Genomic DNA, 16,900 nt, shown 5'->3' with positions numbered 1-16,900 from the left:
ATCTGTAATTCATTATGAATGGAGTAAGTAGGGGGTGACATGGTGGACCAGTGGTTAGCACGTTCGCCTCACAGCCCGCTGGCCCGAGCTCAATTGCAGCTCGCTGCGGCCTTCCTGTGTGGAGTTTGCATGTTCTCCCCATGCCTGTGTGGGTTCCCTTTCCCCACGCAGGCTGAAAAAGCTTCCTCTGACATCAGCTGGATTTGGCAAGAATAAAATCTTTTTTGAACAAACATGACTGAGTCAAAGATGTTTTCATTTGCATTAGCAATCTGCTTTGGCTGCTCTGGAGTGTCACTGAGACAAACCCACTTCACAGAGAAAAATTTACTGCAGTGGTTTAAATGCTGACATTAAAAAGGCATCAATAACATCCGAGTGAACGGACCGCTTAGCCTATACCGCTGGTTCTCAAAGTGGGGCCCGCTTTACTCCCGGGGGTCCGTGGCCTGACGGCAGATTTAGTTGATCTTTTATCAGTTACAGATCTGTGCCTTGTTCGGCTTAGTCCCTGTTTTTAGCGCTGCCTCTGGCCGCTGTTGATAGTGCATTGATAGTCTGTCTTGTCTACCTAGAAAGAGGGCATTGTAACATTTAGGAAGGACAGAACATTGGGTTTTTCATCAAAAAAAAAGAACATTTGTGTTGATTTCATTTTATATTCTATTACATTATGCAAGTATTCATGACTCTTCAGTAAAGCAACCAATTGAACCAGTTTAATATATTTTTGAAAATGTAATTTTAAAATTTGTCAAAATGCGTTTTGTGTTTAGAATTGCTTGCTAAATGAGGTGATGAAGCCAGCAAAGCTAATGCTGTTTTTGACTAAAAAGTTTGCTATAAGGAGTTGTGCAATTTGCAATTTTTATTTTCTAAACTTCAGTGTAATTTAAAATTAATCATTTTTACTTGTTGTCTGATTGAATGTTGGTGAATAAAAAGGGCTTTACGTTTGGCTTAAATGTTTTTTTTTTTCCCCGCAAACACTTGCAATGGGGTCCTTGGAAAATGTGCTTTCTAAAAGGGGTCCCCGACTCCAAAAACTTTGAGAACCCCTGGCGTATACTGTACCTTATAGCCTTTAACTTGAGGACACATTGTGTCATCACCACTTCTTGAGGGTTTGTGAGCTAACATAAGTATACATTTTGACGGCGCTGGATGTGATAAAACCCAGAGGGTTTTGAATGACAAAACCCATATTTGCAGTTGTGTAAGACTTGAAAGTTTAATCCATCCTTTATGAATCAAAATCTCTACAAATTCTACATTTCCACCATGTTTTTTTTGTTTGTTTCGCATGTAACTACTGTTCAGTTTGATAAAGTAATCAAAGGAAAAATGAGTAAATATAGACACATTTATTGAACAAAACTTGGCAAAAACTTTGACAAAAAAAACAGTAGAGCCTTTGTGATGACTGGCAATAAAAAATAAATTAAGGATTCACATTTTGTAAAATTGGTGATAAAAGCACAGCACTCCAAATTGTTCTCATCATTTTATCCTTGACTGAAAAAAACTTTAAAGAATGTATTGCATACACAACTGTTTTTTTCTTCTCAGATCATGAAATGGAATGATCCTTGACTGAATAGTCACTAATACATTGTATAACAAAGTTGTTCTTTTAAAAAAGTTTCTTTTTGTTATTATTAACTTATTTATTTTATCATGATAAGTTTATTTGTTTTACATTGTGAATCTCCCCTTAGACTGACATAAAATACAAACTACATCTTAAATACTATCATTTCAAGAAGGAAATAAACTAAAGATATGTGCCTACTCTGCCAAGGAGAAACAAGCGACATTTTTGAAGTATAATGTTTTGAACAATAGACTTTGCTCCATTTGAGGGCAAGTGAGAGCATCATCAAGATTTTGCTTCATCGCTGAACCACTTGAGGACGCTGTCCTTGTTCTTTGCTATCCACTTCATGTTGGCGATGGTTCTCTCGATGGACTGATCCACTGCCAGGGTACCGGAGCCGAAACCGACCTCGGCGTTATCTGCTTTGAACTGCTTCAGCTGCGATGGCAAAGAAAACAGAGATTTTTCATCGAAACAATGCTAACGCCTATGAGGTCATCATGAGCACAGTAACATGCATTATAATTTTAATGATAATAATTATCATTTACAGGACTGACTGCTCGTTCGCCGCAAAAACCGGCAAGTGACTCAGCATTATTATTACTTTATTATTATTACAGCATGCCAAGGAAGAGTAGACACTCAAACCAAAATATTAACATAATCTCAGGGTTGACAGATATGTTTGTGGCTATACTTTGTGTTACTAAACTACAGTAAGAAATGATGCCTGAAAACTGTTAGAATGAGCTGGAAAATCAAACCTGTTGAAGCTCAAATTCACTGGAAAATCGTTTGGTGACACCATTGATGAGGTTGGAAAAAGAAAAAGATCCACCTCCATACCTGCAAGTGAAGAAAGAAAATATTATGTTAGTTTTGCTCACAATAGCAATGAAAACTAATAGACTATTAACACCACAAAATTGTAATATGTTTATCCTTATTAAAGTGACGCTGTGTAAGATTTAGAAATGAATACATTATTATAAATTTCAAAAACTTGTAAATAAATGTGTTCTTAACGACCAACAATATGTTTGAAATATAATTGTAGGTGTAGTTATCATGAAATGATATTACATGCGGGGTGGCATTCCTCCGGTCACCATGCTTGTTATTGATATGGACAGCAGGAGGAGGAATGTTTGTTTTTGCACTTACCGCAATGCCCATAAACTACACATACTCTCTGAGAATATGTGTAATTTTTCGCATACACCTGTGTAAACTTTAGTAGCATTACAGTAATTGCATCAATTAAACACTCCTTCTCCTGCTGTCTGTAGCTAAATCTTACTCAGTGTCACTTTAAGGGGAAAGGAGTATGAAATGCATTGAAGACTGATCATTTTGTTTCCGGATAAAATAAATTGTAAATGATGGCTTTTTTTTTTTTTTTAAGTCTGTTCTAGACAAAAAAACAACAACACACAGTCTGAGTTATACCTAAAAATGTTCCTGAAAAATTATAAGTAACTGTAAGTAAATGTAGTCGTGTATCCTACATTTTCCATTAAATTCATTGATCTCTTTCAAGTTTTTTTTTTTTTTTTTTTTTTTTTTTTAAGATACCGAATCATTGAATGGACACTGCACACATCATTAGAATGTGAATAGAATAAAACCGAGTAATAATACTGGCGAGGAAAAAGACCTGAAGTGCATTATAATTTAAAGAGATTGCTAAAAATCAAGTTTTGAAAAATCGACACTTGTCATGTTATTTTAAGGCACTTGAATCTAATCATAAAGTAACGCTAAAAATACTAATTGAAGCTCTGAAGGGTTCAGAAGCGCTATTTCAATTTTCAGCATGATGTGTTTAAAGCAGGGGTTCTCAAACGTTTTGGAGTCAGGGACCACTTTTATGAAGTAAATTTTCCAAGGACCCCACTGCAAATATGTGCGGAAAGAAAAAAATGATAACCTAAAATTTAAAATGTATTAGTGTTATTAAATTTAAATACTTTAATAAGTGACTTTTTTATTCACCAACAGATTCAATTTGACAAGTATATTTGCTACTTTTCAGCTATACTAAAGTTTAGAAAAGATAAATTGCAAATTTGCACGCCTCCTGATAACAAACGGGTCGATTTCTATTATTTAGTCAAATACAGCATTAGAAAATAAAATGCTGCTTTAGCTTTGCTGGCTTCATTGCCTCATTAGCAAACAATTGTACACACGAAACGGCAATTTTAAAATGATTAAATCTAATAACTCATTCAATGCCAGGTACATATTTTCACGTTTTTATAAGAGTCCGGACAATCGATACATAAGTACATTAGGGACATTCATTTCCAGATACACAAGTATTAAATTGATACTTAAGTATATGGGATTTAATGCCTGGACTCTTAAGTAACGTGAACATAGGCCCCTGGCATTGAAGAGTCATGAATACCTCACAATTGAATGTTAAAGCATATATATATATATATATATATATATATATATATATATATATATATATATATATATATATATATATATATATATATATATATATATATATATATATATAATTCATTTTTTTAAATACACGGACCCCTTACAGTCAGGCCACAGACCCCTGGGGTCCACGGAGCCCACTTTGAAAAGCACTGGTTTAGCACACTGGATTGATTTTTAACTTGAACATGTTGCATTGGACCTGGCAGCAGGTCAGCACAGTAGAGTTTGAATTACAACAAGTCCCATAATGATCTTGGCCATAAAGCTGCCATTCCGTTTCCATGTCACATGAGTGGGAACGGAGTTTGTGAGACCATTTCATTGCTTTGAGGAATGTAATGTAAATAAGTTACCTGACATAACTGATGATGTCAAGCTTTTACTCTGGGCTGTAAAGTTTATTTCATCACCTTTAAACCATCACGCTGGCTGTAACCTTAAATGATGGGCAGCCTAATTTCCTCAAACAAGGTATTAAAACGTTTATACTCACTGGGTGAATATGTATGACCAATGAGCCCTCACAAAGTCCCAAGCCAGAGACTGCCCGATCACATTGTTGGCAATGTAGACGATGGTGGAGGTGGCATCCTGCTTTCGAATCATGTTGGGATCCAGTGTGTACTCCAGGTACCTTAGGGGAACCCACCAAATTCATTTGCTTTGTGTAAGCAAACGTATGTTATAATTTATACTGTATGATGATCGTAACGTTGGCTGAACGTACGTACCTATTGAGCAGCCAAGGCTGCTTTGTGCAGGCCAAAGCAGCTCGGAGCTTTTCAGCTTCAGTAGCAATTGTAGCATTTTTAAATTGAGACCAAGCGAACTCCCACTCTTTAGCACCACCTGCTGCAATGGCATTGCAGTATACAGTGGAACGGAGGTTGGGATGTATTCTGCAAACGGATGGTGTCTCGGGAAATCAGAAACAGCGATAAGGGTACGATAAAAATAAAAAAGACATCTTATGGTTCACTTACGGATTCATTTTGCTATCCATCCATTGCTTGAACCATGCCTTGGTCTGGTCTTGGCATTCCCCATGGCCTGTCCGGCAAGCCAGACTGATGGCATTCACCTGATTGTACCTGCGTGACAATCCAAAGTTATGAAAAAGGACAAAAATAATATGTTGCCATTGCAAGTGCTGGAGGCACAACAGCCCAGGGAAAAAGATCAGAAACTCATGCTCAGCAGCCGGGAGTATGAGTAACGACATTTACAATGATTAAAAACAGGAATTTATTGATTATGCAGGACTCACAGGTGTGGCCAGCAATAGCTTAGTGGATCTTTAAATAATAAAGGTGCCATGATTTACCGTAATTCCCCAATGATAAGTTTTACTTTTTTCCCCCAAAAAATGAAGGCCAAAAATATGGGTGCATCCAATAAAAGATAATTTACAGATTATTATTATTTATTTTATTTTTTGGACGACATACGAGGAAGATTGCATTTGTCTGCCACATAAGCCCAGGTTTGACATACAGATGCGCATTTTTATATCGGATGTACTGTATTCTTACTTACAATAATTATGGCAATTGGATGAAGTACAGAGGGGAAGTCAGTTAGCTGTTATTAGCCAATGCCTGAGTTGCAACTAGCAGCTTGTGTTAGCTGAGGTTGTTACGGAATTATTTTCAATAAAAGAAGTGAGCAGACCGGAACAACGTCCGAGTCCATCCTTGTTCACAAACAATAGTATTACAGAGTAGGCTTTAAGAAGGGAGTGATTCTTTTAGCTTAATAGGTTGCAAATAGGTTGGGCTAACGAGGTAACGGCTCTTGCACGTCGACATAGAGTGGAGTCTGAAGTTGACCAAGCAGGATAGCAGGATTTCTCTCTCTCTCTCTCTCTCTCTCTCTCTCTCTCTCTCTCTCTCTCTCTCTCTCTCTCTCTCTCTCTCTCTCTCTCTCTCTCTCTCTCTCTCTCTCTCTCTCTCTCTCTCTCTCTCTCTCTCTCTCTCTCTCTCTCTCTCTCTCTCTCTCTCTCTCTCTCTCTCTCTCTCTCTCTCTCTCTCTCTCTCTCTCTCTCTCTCTCTCTCTCAGGCATTGGCTCCCTCCCTCCCGCCCTCCTTCTCCCATTTGCTCACTCAAGCAACACAGGTAATCTTCACTATACTCGCAACAAATATATAACTGACAGATATGAACACAAAAAAATATGAAATTACAACGACGAGATTTATTCTATTTTGCTATGAGTGTTACATAGTCGCCAAATTGTTGTTGCGTCCTATACATGGTAACATAGAAAATACCAGAATCTTATCCTAAAATTAAGGGTGCGTCCTATAACTAGGTGCATCCTATATATAGGGAATTACAGTACTACAAAAATAATTAGACCTGGGCAAAAAAAAAAAAAAAAGGTTTTGGTCTTTACTCACTGGTCCAAGTGTCCATCAGGTATGTTTGTCCAGTTTACAGTCATGATCTTATAATAGTCAAACAGCGGCATGATCTGTTTTTTTAAATATTCCTGAAACAAAAAAGAATGAATTTGAGCGGGTTGAGGACCATGTCGGATGTAGCAATAAGATGTACATATAGTAAACACCAGGTGTCACTAAACTCGGTCCACGAGGGCCGCTGTCCTGCATGTTTTCCAGGTTTCTTTCCCCAACATACCTGATTCAAATGATCAAGTCATCAGCAAGCTCAGCAGAAGCCTGATGATGATCCTGATCATTTGAATCAGGTGTGTCAGGGAAAGAAACCTGGATAACATGCAGGGCAGCGGCCCTTGAGTTTGGAGCCCCCTGGTATACACTAAACATACTTTAAGCAATGCATTTTTTTTTTAAACATTCAGTAGTTCCTGCCAAAACCTTTACTTTACTGGGAAGCTTTCAATAAAAATTCAGAACGTACCCAATGGCGTTTGTGGAAATATTTGCTAAGGAGTTATTTACTCACGAGAATGTTACAGTTTATGAAATCATAGGTATCCGGTGTTGCATGCATTTATTGGACTCAGTGGTTTCCCCACAAAGTTTGATTCCAAAATGTTTATCCGGAGGCAGCTAACCAGTGAGTAATTGATCAAGAGTTGTCCCTTCCTCAATGAAGCATTGGCTGTATTTCTTATCAAAGAAAGAAACCCTACCTGCATGGGACCGTAAACCTCACTACGGTCAAACATGAGGTAGAAGAAGTCCAGGTTGTTCAGGGCCGACTCCCAGGGCATGTAGTCCCTCTCCTGATCCAGATACAAGGTGGTTCTGAGAGCCAGAACCGTGGGGATGAGCTCGGCCCTTTTGGGATTAAAGCATCGTGAAGATCATAGTTAGTTTAGTACTATATAACAGCGACATGACCAGATCAGTTGTGTATATGAGAAGGTGGTTCAATTTGATCTATCCATGTATGTATGTATGTATGTACTTATGTACAGTATGTAGGCATGTATGCATGCTTGTATGTATGTACAGTACTTAGTCGTCTTAAAAAGTGTGTACCTTGCCAAGTTGAAGGCGTCATCCACTAACTGAGCTCTGTTGATCACTGGTATGGTCTTGAAAAAAAACAAAGATAAAAGTTGTATTATTTTGACTGAATCAGTGTAGTGAAACTGTTTAATGAGGTCATGAAATGCCTTACACCATGAGCTCTGTTCAGAACCTCAAGCAGTCTTTCCCAGTTGCCTTGATCATAGTTAACTCTGTAGTAACCCACCACGTTGAGATTGGCCAGGAGCCATTTGGATCCTGGTAACTTCATTGACTCTATTGTGTCTAGGGAAAAAAAATGGGTTACTCACCATTGCTACAGTACACTTTATGTGCAAGGCTGATCAATGCACTTTGTGGGCATCTTTTTCTCGACAGACATGCACAGAGGGACAATAGATTCACCAGCCACATCATAACAATCGTAATGAAGTCTGCCGTATACTAATGTTTGGATTTAGTTGACAATATATTTTAATACAAAAGTTAAACATAGACACATTGCTTTTGTAACTGAGCGTAATGTGATTTGTTGATCTTCAACTCAGATCTCATAGCTTGGTTTATTATTTATGTACCGGTATTCATTTTTAGAGATCTGACGGTGGTTGCTCCATGCGGCGTTACAGAAGAAACGGCGGTGAAAGTTTCTTGGCCTGGTTTTAAAAGTCGAGAAACAAAAAAAAAATCTCCTTTGCTGTATTCACTATGTTGTCATTGGAGGTCATGGATATAAAGTATGTGCCATGTTGATCAGGCCAGGGTAAAGCATATCAAACGTTAATGCTTTTGTATTTGCTGTTATGAAGGTAACTACAGCTACTTAATGGCACCATATTTTGGGGAAGACTGAAAATGGGGGCATCCCCTTGTTTTGTTTTTTTGTGTTTGTGTTTTTTTAAGTGGACAGCACACTTGATGGCTAAATGAGACACGGAGCTGCATTTTGGTGTCCAGTGCAAATCTACGGCAAAGCAGTGCATGGGTGGAGTTTCCTTCCTCTTGATATTTTCATTTTCATTCGGAGGACAGAAAAAAAATGGTCATTTGCACTATTGTGAGATTGAAGATAGCTGACATTTCCTTCCAATCCACCCTGTCATTTGTGTCATATGTCTCTGTTCCCCCACATGGCGCAGCACAGATGCACCGGTTTTTACACCAGGCACATGTGCAAGGTCTTCAAAAGTAGAGCCTATGACATCTAAAATTTCGGTAACATGTTTTCTTATATTTATAAATTTGCATAATGTGCCAATTGTACTATTGTTCACAGTACATGCACATTTGTTCACCTTTGTTTTTACTTAGGTAATAGTGACTGTTTAATAATTTGCTGGCAATCAAATGCAGGAGGAATTTACAGCGGATTTGATGACATGATAATATGACCATCGTCGTATTGTTTTGCAATCACAAGCCTGCTGGTAATGCCCAGGAGGAAAATGTGTTTGAAACTACTCATCCAAATCACCTGTTCCTTTGGACAACCATAGTTGATTTTGGAGGGTTCCGTTTTTCATCCACTTGATGGGTATAATCCACTCATACCTGCAAAAGACATTTTTTTACGGATACCAATTTGTAGGACCGATACCAAAATCATATTTTGTCATTCGTTGTAGTTAATAACACCAATTGTAGATGTTCTTAACTGATTTTTAAAATTGTATTTTCAACATAGTTATATGTTACTAGTCATTTTTTTCATGTAGTTTTACAAATAATTTTCCAGATAAGCTCAATCAAATGATAGTTATTCACTTGCAAAAATAAAATGATTTGCCTGTATTTCTGTACAATATGTTTGTGTAAGAACATTCTATAATAATGAAAACTGAACACAGTTTGTACTTGTAAACTGATGGAACTGTAACTTCAGAGTCGGGATCCAAGAGAAAATGTTTCTGAGTTACAACTCCGTTTGTTGCATTGATTGTAACCACGGGAAAGCCCATCTGCAGAACCCATGTGTTCATGATGTTGTGGACAGTTGCAGGAAGATCAGAGAGGCCGGCATCATCAACAGCCTGCAGAGACACGATTGTTCAACGTTCAATTGACTTGTAGTTTAAAGTCATGCTGCTGTGAAGTCACACGTTTTAGGCACTGCTAATAAATCTGCTGTGCTGATCCATGATCAACCACGCTCATGCTTTGCAACCAGTGTGCTGCCGCTGCACATCATTGCTTACATTTACACGTTTACATATAGTCTGTACTTGGGTTAAGGTCAGGTTTTGTCCAAATGAGGGTTTCTGAAACATTCAGTGGGGGCAGAGGGGCGTTTTCAGTGAAGGTCCAGATCCAAACCTAATATGTAATGTGGCTATTAAAATTGCAAAATAATTTGACAATATTATGAATATATTTTTCATAATTATAAGTTTAACAATGTTAAAACTATGACTTTTTCCCAAGTTTAAAGTTGTTTTCATGTAATTGATTTTGACAATTTTGGCCTTCTATACATTCTATAGTGAGAGACAGTTGTTTCTTAATGTGGACAGCACACACAGTCATTAACTTGGGCACAGTAGAGAGGAGTGCGCGATTTGAAGAAGCAGTACTAAAGTTTTTTTATTATTATTATTATTTTTAATCCTTTAATTTAATTCATGGAAGGTACTTGCCATTTGCAGATGTTTCCACAGGTCTGTATAAACGGCATTTCCAAATGCAAATTCAGCCAGGTAGGTCTAGAAGACAAAAAAAAAGGGTAGCAGTGAATAAATATTGAGCCAAAATGCCCCCCCCCCCCCCCCACCACCCACACACACACACACACATTTTTCACAGTATTAAGTTCACTTTTATAGATTGCTTTAAGTCATTGTTTCACAGTAATCACAGTTTAGGTTCCATTTCAAAATGCATTAAAAAATGACATCTTAAAATATTAGGGCCGCAGGCCCACAATATTGCCTCCAATCTAAGTTGCACCAAAATATCTAAGCAGCAAGTGTGAGTGATGCAATTTACATCTCGTGAGTAGTCTTCATGTGGTTCATTGGTGCAAAAAAATCCTTACCCTGAGGCCTGCTGTGAAGACATCTTCAGAGAGGAAATCTGACAACATTCTTAGTACAGATGCTCCCTAAAGTTGAAGAAGAAGAAAATATTTAGATTTAATTGATGCAAAAGATGCTGTTTTGTTTCAGCTGGGGAGATGTTAAAAGTTCAGAACAATATGTGAAAATTCCCAATGTGGGAGTTTACCTTGCTGTATGAAATGGCATCAAACAGCTCACTGATTTGTGCCGGTTTCTGGATATCTTCTTCTTTTGAGGACAAAGGGTGAGAGGAGGCCAAAGCATCAATGGCAAACACCCTGTGCATGTCACTCAGCACAATAAGATCTTTCTGTTGAAAGAAAAGGGAGAAAGAGTTGTATCTTTAACATGGGCTTGATCAATAACCGTTATCTCTAACTTGAGATTCCAGCACTGAGTTGGAAAGTAAACCTCACCACCATCCAGTCGGGTTCGGCTTCATGCGCTCCAAGGTACTCAACATATGAGGCAAAACCTTCATTCAGCCACAAGTCATTCCACCATCTCAGGGTGACCAGGTTCCCAAACCACTAAAAACACAGAAGATGGAATACGTTTTTTACACAACTGAATGTGAAATTGTCAAAAAGCCTGAAAAGTCATCATCAGTATCTGACATGCCAAATAACTCCTCCCATTTAACTCCCTGATGTCCTCATCTTCATCCTCGTCATTCGTTCCAACATCCTTGTTACTCTTCCACAGTTAGTCATCTTCAGAGTGTCCAATTTGTTTTAAATTGAGGTCTTGGAAAATAACATGTCGATCAAAGCTTTCTTTACCCAAGTGTCAACTGTCATGTGACCACAACGTAGAAGGTCGCCCTTAGCTGTTTCTCCTCCCACCTGCCGACATCACGGATATTCAAGCACATGTCCGTGGGCTAAAGGAAATAAGTCAAGCCGTGTTTTTCTTTTCATAATGTGTCAAAGTCAGTCGAAAAAATGAGCCACGTTTTCGACATCAGAGGCAATTAGGCGGCGCTTAAAGAAAGTGCCTTTTTGCAAAGTTTTGTACAAACACTCTAAAATGGATGCATACTATATCAAATTAAAGTTAGGCCTATATCTAATCATTTTAAGCCTTGTGCATGACGATATTGCGAATTTCACATACAAATTAATGTTATTCAATCACAGATATGTGGAAAAAAATCGGTCCGTTTTGAGTTATGCGGTTATAAGTCGACCCCCCCAATATGGGAGCTGAGAATGAGAAAAAGCAAAATGAGGAGAAAAAAAACTTAACTAGTACTCAGAGAAATATGATACTTGTATGTAAATGTGATTTCTTCGTTTTCAATTTTCAATAAATAAAACAATGTCAAACATACATTTTTCATGTGACATGGTATAATGAGGTATTGTGCGTAGAATTACGGTAATTCAATGCAATTTGGAATGAGGCCGTAAAATGACAAAACATGAAATAAGTGAAGCGCTGCAAATACTTTCCGGGTGGAGTGTAAATAAACTAACCATATGAGCCAGTTCATGACTGATTATGGCAGCAATCCTCTCCTTGTTGCCATTGGAGGAGAAGTCTTCATCATAGAGAAGCGCCGTCTCCCTGTAAGTGATTAGACCCCAGTTTTCCATGGCTCCAGCATTGAAGTCTGGCAGGGCTATCTGATCTGTATTCAGGGAAAGTACAACAGCTGCTCATGTTTGCAAAAGACAGCCTCTGAATGACTGCTGCATCTGTTCAACGTTCCAATTTATGCCCGGTTATGATGTAGTTCCCAATCGAGTCATGAAAGACAAACACAAAAAGATAAAATAGTCCCTGTTGACGAGCTGATAAAAATCTGGTCAGGCATACAGTGCTGACTCGAGCTGTGAAAAAAAGTCAAGCAAGTCCACTTTTAAAAACAGGTTGACTCAAAGCGCCACTGGAACCATGATTGCACCACAGTTTTCTACACGGGCCTTTCTCGCAGATGTTGCAATGATGTAAAGGGAGAGAGGCAGCCCTATGTCAGAAGTTTCAAATAGTTTTTCCAACTTAAAAATTGAGACTATGATAAAGTAATATTCATTTTTCTCAAAGTGCACCTGGCACATCACACCAGTACATCAACTGTTGCCGCAAGGAAAACACCTGAATGCGAAGACTGGCTCCATTTGTTGTCTTGGCGCACCACCGAGTGGCTAAGTGGCTGATGCTATTTGTGTGCTTCAAAGACAAAATTAGAACATGGAGCTCCACTATAAAAAGGAAAGAAAGCTGTAAACCATTCAAGAAGAATGAAGGCTATATTATCCAAGAATGTTACATGTCACTGCAAGCAATCTACTGTGTACTCTGTACTGGCTTGGATTTAGGCAGTCAAGCATAAAAAGTGCCCAGTCTGCACATCAAGAAGGGCAACTAGAAGTTATCAACATCATAGCAGGCAGCTACACTAGCAAATTTACTCAAGTAATATTGTTGAAGCCTCATCTGTAAGCGACTTTAACCCTTGCGTGTGTAAAAATGCAGTAATGAGGGGACGAAAAAAACTTGGTATTCCACTTCGTAACGTGAAAAAAACGTAAGCTAGGGACGTCGTAACCCGGGGGTCCACTGTACTAGTTGGTGTTTGTTGACCATGAATTTGAATAGCTAGCATGTGAATACTAATCGTGATTATGAGCCGGTTGGAATAGGCTAATTTTGTTGGGCTCCAAAAATTCATTCGTATAGAAGATAATAAATAATGAGTAGGTATATTCACTCACATTAGCAAAGAATGAGTAGTTATAGCCAGAGTCTATCGGTAGTGTCTACCTGTCCATAACGGATTGTTTTAAAAACGACAGCCTAAACGCAACGGAACACTGGATTTCGACCATCATTTTCCATGCATTGTTGTAAGCATCATCTAACCTGATCTGTTGTAGTTAAGTCTTCAAGATTTCTGAAAATATTTGTAAACTGCCACATATTTGGGAGCATGGAAGTTCAAACACAGGCTAGGAGATTAAAGTTTGTGCTGCGTTTCAGTCATGGTTTCATGAAGAGAAACACACACGATTCACAATCTTGCTCAACACATTCAGTGTACAGGCCTAAAGTAAAAATCAATGTTTAGCATTTGGTATTGAATGAGTTTGTGTTATTTTGCTTTTAAAATAGGATTTGAATTCATAAATCACTTGCACATGGTTGACAAAAGTATTCTGCCGCCTGTCAGCTGGGACCCAAGCCTGCAACCCTTGTGAGGATAAGCGGCTATAGAAAATGGATGGATGGATGGATGGATGGATGGATGAATTGAATTGAACTGAATTGATCAGTGCCATGTATTAGACAAGCTGGAGTGCATAGTACATGTTTCTTAACTTAATTACCACTTTAAAATCATTCTGAGAACTTTTTTTTCAAGGTAAAAGCAGTGGATTTGACTTACCTGACTTGGGCAGAGGGTATGTGGAATTGTAATACCGCTCAAAAAACTTCAGGATTGGTCCAGTTTTGCTAAGAGCATACTCTCCTTGGCGAGCGTCAATAGCAGACTTGCGAGCAAAAATACGAATCTGAAACAACAAAACACAGAAGGTAATCCACACATAAACACACCTCATTAATTAAAATCCGCCAGGTACAGTACAGTATACTCAAACGAAGTTGAATTACATCAGTTGTCTTTTAACGTTAACATTTAAAGTTTGATTATACAGTATATATGTCTAAGAGGATAATGTACAATTTTTGGACGTAGTATGTCTTTGTCATGCTAGCGGCTAACCCTGTAAATAGACACAATAGGCTGTGTCAAATATCCAATGACATACTGTCAGTGCACCATAGAACAATGACTAAGCCTGACCACATTGCCAGATGGTTCATCGAAATATTTTTACTGTTTACCAAGCCAAAATCAGAAGAGACACATTTCAACTCAGATTGGGACTGGGGATACATATTTTACAATATGGGGACTGAGCAAAAAAGGTGGTGAGTGACTTGTTTCGCTAAGTTGAACTGTCATCCAAGATAGTATTTGGCAATAGCTAAAGAAATAACACAACCACTGGTCAGCATTATTATTGATGATTACATTTTTGTTTTGTGTGTAACGAGTTGCCAGTGAAAACTTGTTGAATAATTCATTTTCATCAAAATTGTAGTGTACTGATTTTTAATGAGGAAAAACTAGTGACTCTTTCTTAACCTACTCGTGCGGTGTGTTGGCCAGGGCTGTGCTAGCCTCAATACTGTGATATTAGAAGAAATTGTGTTATTGTGTTTATTTTATTATTATTATATTTTTTACATTTTGTCAGTGAAACTCTGAAAGATGAGCCCCAATACTGAGCATAAACTATTTTGAATGCTAACATGGTTCAATGTAATGTATTTGTTCCCTTGTACAATAAAGAAGAATACTAAATCAATACTCTAAAACATATTATTTCTATTTCTATCATTTCACATTGAGTAAACTGTTTACAAATGGTTCGTCAAAAAACACATCGGACTGCACTGTATCTCAAAAGGTTTCATATTTTGTTCACATTTAACATTTGGCGTTGTTACACACAGCATACATTGCAAAAATGCTTATTGAAATTTGAGTTACTATACATTAGTGAACTCAACAGCAACTGTAAATGGTACAGTCATACAGTGTCTTTATTGCTGAAATAAAAATTACATTACCTTGACTTTATCAATTGTATTGTTAATATGCCCAAAGTCACTGACGATAAACGCCAAAAGATAGGTGGACATTTTCTCGGTTGGTTCAAAAACTGTCTTCTGTACAGGCTTATCATCAATAACGACTTCACTTGTTTCTGCAGAAAACATGATGGATATTACCAAATTGGCACAAAAATGAAACAGAAATCAATATAACGACAATCTGTCTGAATGATGACTGATAACCTTTTTGTTCGCCATTGGAGAGAGCCACAGTGCCACGGTCGTGTATCAAGGTGATGTGGAAAACAGCTTTCATAGCAGGCTCATCAAAACAAGGGAAGGCCTTCCTGGCATCTGTTGGCTGCATCTGAGTTGTTGCAACAATCCTGAACGATAAGAGCACAAATTATGATTTACAGCACACTGGAAAACTCTTACTACACTTTTAACACTGCTGTTTTGAAAGTAACCCAAACTAGCTAACCCATCCCTTGATCTAAAGCGGACTGAGTTAACGCTGGGTTATTTATACCCAGTGCATTCAGTGGAGGGCTTGACTAAATATGAGGAGTTAAGATTCTGATCCAACAAGGAGTAAAAACTATTGATAATGATGGGTTAAAGCTGTCTAGAAATGTGTGACCGGGTTATCCATATAGTGCTGGATAAAATTAATCGTAATTGTGTTTCCAACATTTTCGACCAAGAAGAACTTACTGTTGACTTGGGGTTGTATATGGCACAGTTTTTACACTTTCTAGACACAATCAACCCATTTTTTATCAAGGCTTGAAATTGCTTAAGTGCCCTGCTTATGGAACTATCTGGTTGATTTTCTCGATTCGTTCAATTATCTTGTTACGGACAATCTAAGAAATAATAAAATTGATATTTTCTTTCCCTGATTGCTATAGTGTGTTTTGCCCAACGGCATCTATCCGAGTATGTAAAATGGCAAGCTTTGCGAGAAGAACAAGATCGTATCAACCAACAGAACTAAAAAGCAACTTGCTGTGTTGAAGTCAATTACTTTTGGAAGCAGGTATGATAAGATCGGGGCATGATGGAGATTGATCGCGCAAACGGCTGCATTGCATATGGGTGAAGTAACCCAATTGTCACATGCAGTAGGACCATGCCTTAAACCTGAGGCCGTGGGCAGACGTGAGATTCCTTGCCAAAAATGTATTTAAAAAGGGGAGGCAATAAGCACATGGATGTCTTGTTATTGTAGCAGCCCCAATTGGTGTATGAATGGTTGAATGGGAGCACTTTGAGCATCGTATCGTGTAAAGCGCTATATAATGTCTAAAGTTAAGGACTGTATTTGCTTTTACTTTATCCTTTTGAGTGAGTGGCTTAATCATGACATGTACAGTTTTTCACTTTTTAAATATTCTTTCTACTATTACAATATTTCATGTTCAATCAATCAATCAATCAAACGACTAGTCATTTCTGTGTGTTTTCTAAACACGAAAGGCATGATGTTTTCACCAGTGCATTTTCCATAATATGTATCCTGTTCTGGGTTCTAGTATATCCCATCTGATTTCAGGAATAAGGTGGAATACCTCCTCAACTAATTAACCAATCATCAACTTTGCGAGAGGAATCATTAAACTCCTACGAGGTCTGTGAATAATAATAACGTTGTCCAGCCCCCATATGTCCCCGAGGACGTCTTCAAGATC

At 38.0% G+C, this 16,900-nt stretch overlaps 1 protein-coding gene across 4 annotated transcripts in view; it reads right to left on the bottom strand.

Annotated features, from left to right (window-relative positions):
• Positions 1–1,349: 1,349 nt before the first annotated feature.
• LOC148421903 (aminopeptidase N-like) overlaps positions 1,350–16,900 on the bottom strand; it is a 23,497-nt gene continuing 7,946 nt past the window's right edge. For all 4 annotated transcript variants that reach the window (XM_088417893.1, XM_088417895.1, XM_088417896.1 and 1 more), the window contains 19 exons: positions 15,450–15,592; positions 15,222–15,358; positions 13,969–14,095; positions 12,056–12,210; positions 10,994–11,107; positions 10,744–10,887; positions 10,556–10,621; positions 10,158–10,223; positions 9,379–9,554; positions 8,999–9,075; positions 7,676–7,809; positions 7,534–7,589; positions 7,182–7,329; positions 6,463–6,554; positions 5,047–5,154; positions 4,795–4,962; positions 4,557–4,697; positions 2,365–2,446; positions 1,350–2,035 (listed from right to left, as the gene is read on the bottom strand). In XM_088417893.1, coding sequence (XP_088274019.1) covers positions 1,880–2,035; positions 2,365–2,446; positions 4,557–4,697; positions 4,795–4,962; positions 5,047–5,154; positions 6,463–6,554; positions 7,182–7,329; positions 7,534–7,589; positions 7,676–7,809; positions 8,999–9,075; positions 9,379–9,554; positions 10,158–10,223; positions 10,556–10,621; positions 10,744–10,887; positions 10,994–11,107; positions 12,056–12,210; positions 13,969–14,095; positions 15,222–15,358; positions 15,450–15,592 — 2,290 coding nt within the window. In that variant the 3' untranslated portion in view covers positions 1,350–1,879. The remainder of the gene's footprint in view (positions 2,036–2,364; positions 2,447–4,556; positions 4,698–4,794; positions 4,963–5,046; positions 5,155–6,462; positions 6,555–7,181; positions 7,330–7,533; positions 7,590–7,675; positions 7,810–8,998; positions 9,076–9,378; positions 9,555–10,157; positions 10,224–10,555; positions 10,622–10,743; positions 10,888–10,993; positions 11,108–12,055; positions 12,211–13,968; positions 14,096–15,221; positions 15,359–15,449; positions 15,593–16,900) is intronic.

The sequence above is a fragment of the Hippichthys cyanospilos genome, chromosome 6 (assembly GCF_059441005.1).
Source record: "Hippichthys cyanospilos isolate Australia breed blue-spotted pipefish chromosome 6, RoL_Hcya_1.0, whole genome shotgun sequence".
NCBI classification, from domain to species: domain Eukaryota; kingdom Metazoa; phylum Chordata; class Actinopteri; order Syngnathiformes; family Syngnathidae; genus Hippichthys; species Hippichthys cyanospilos.
This window is presented reverse-complemented; position numbering and strand designations above follow the sequence as displayed.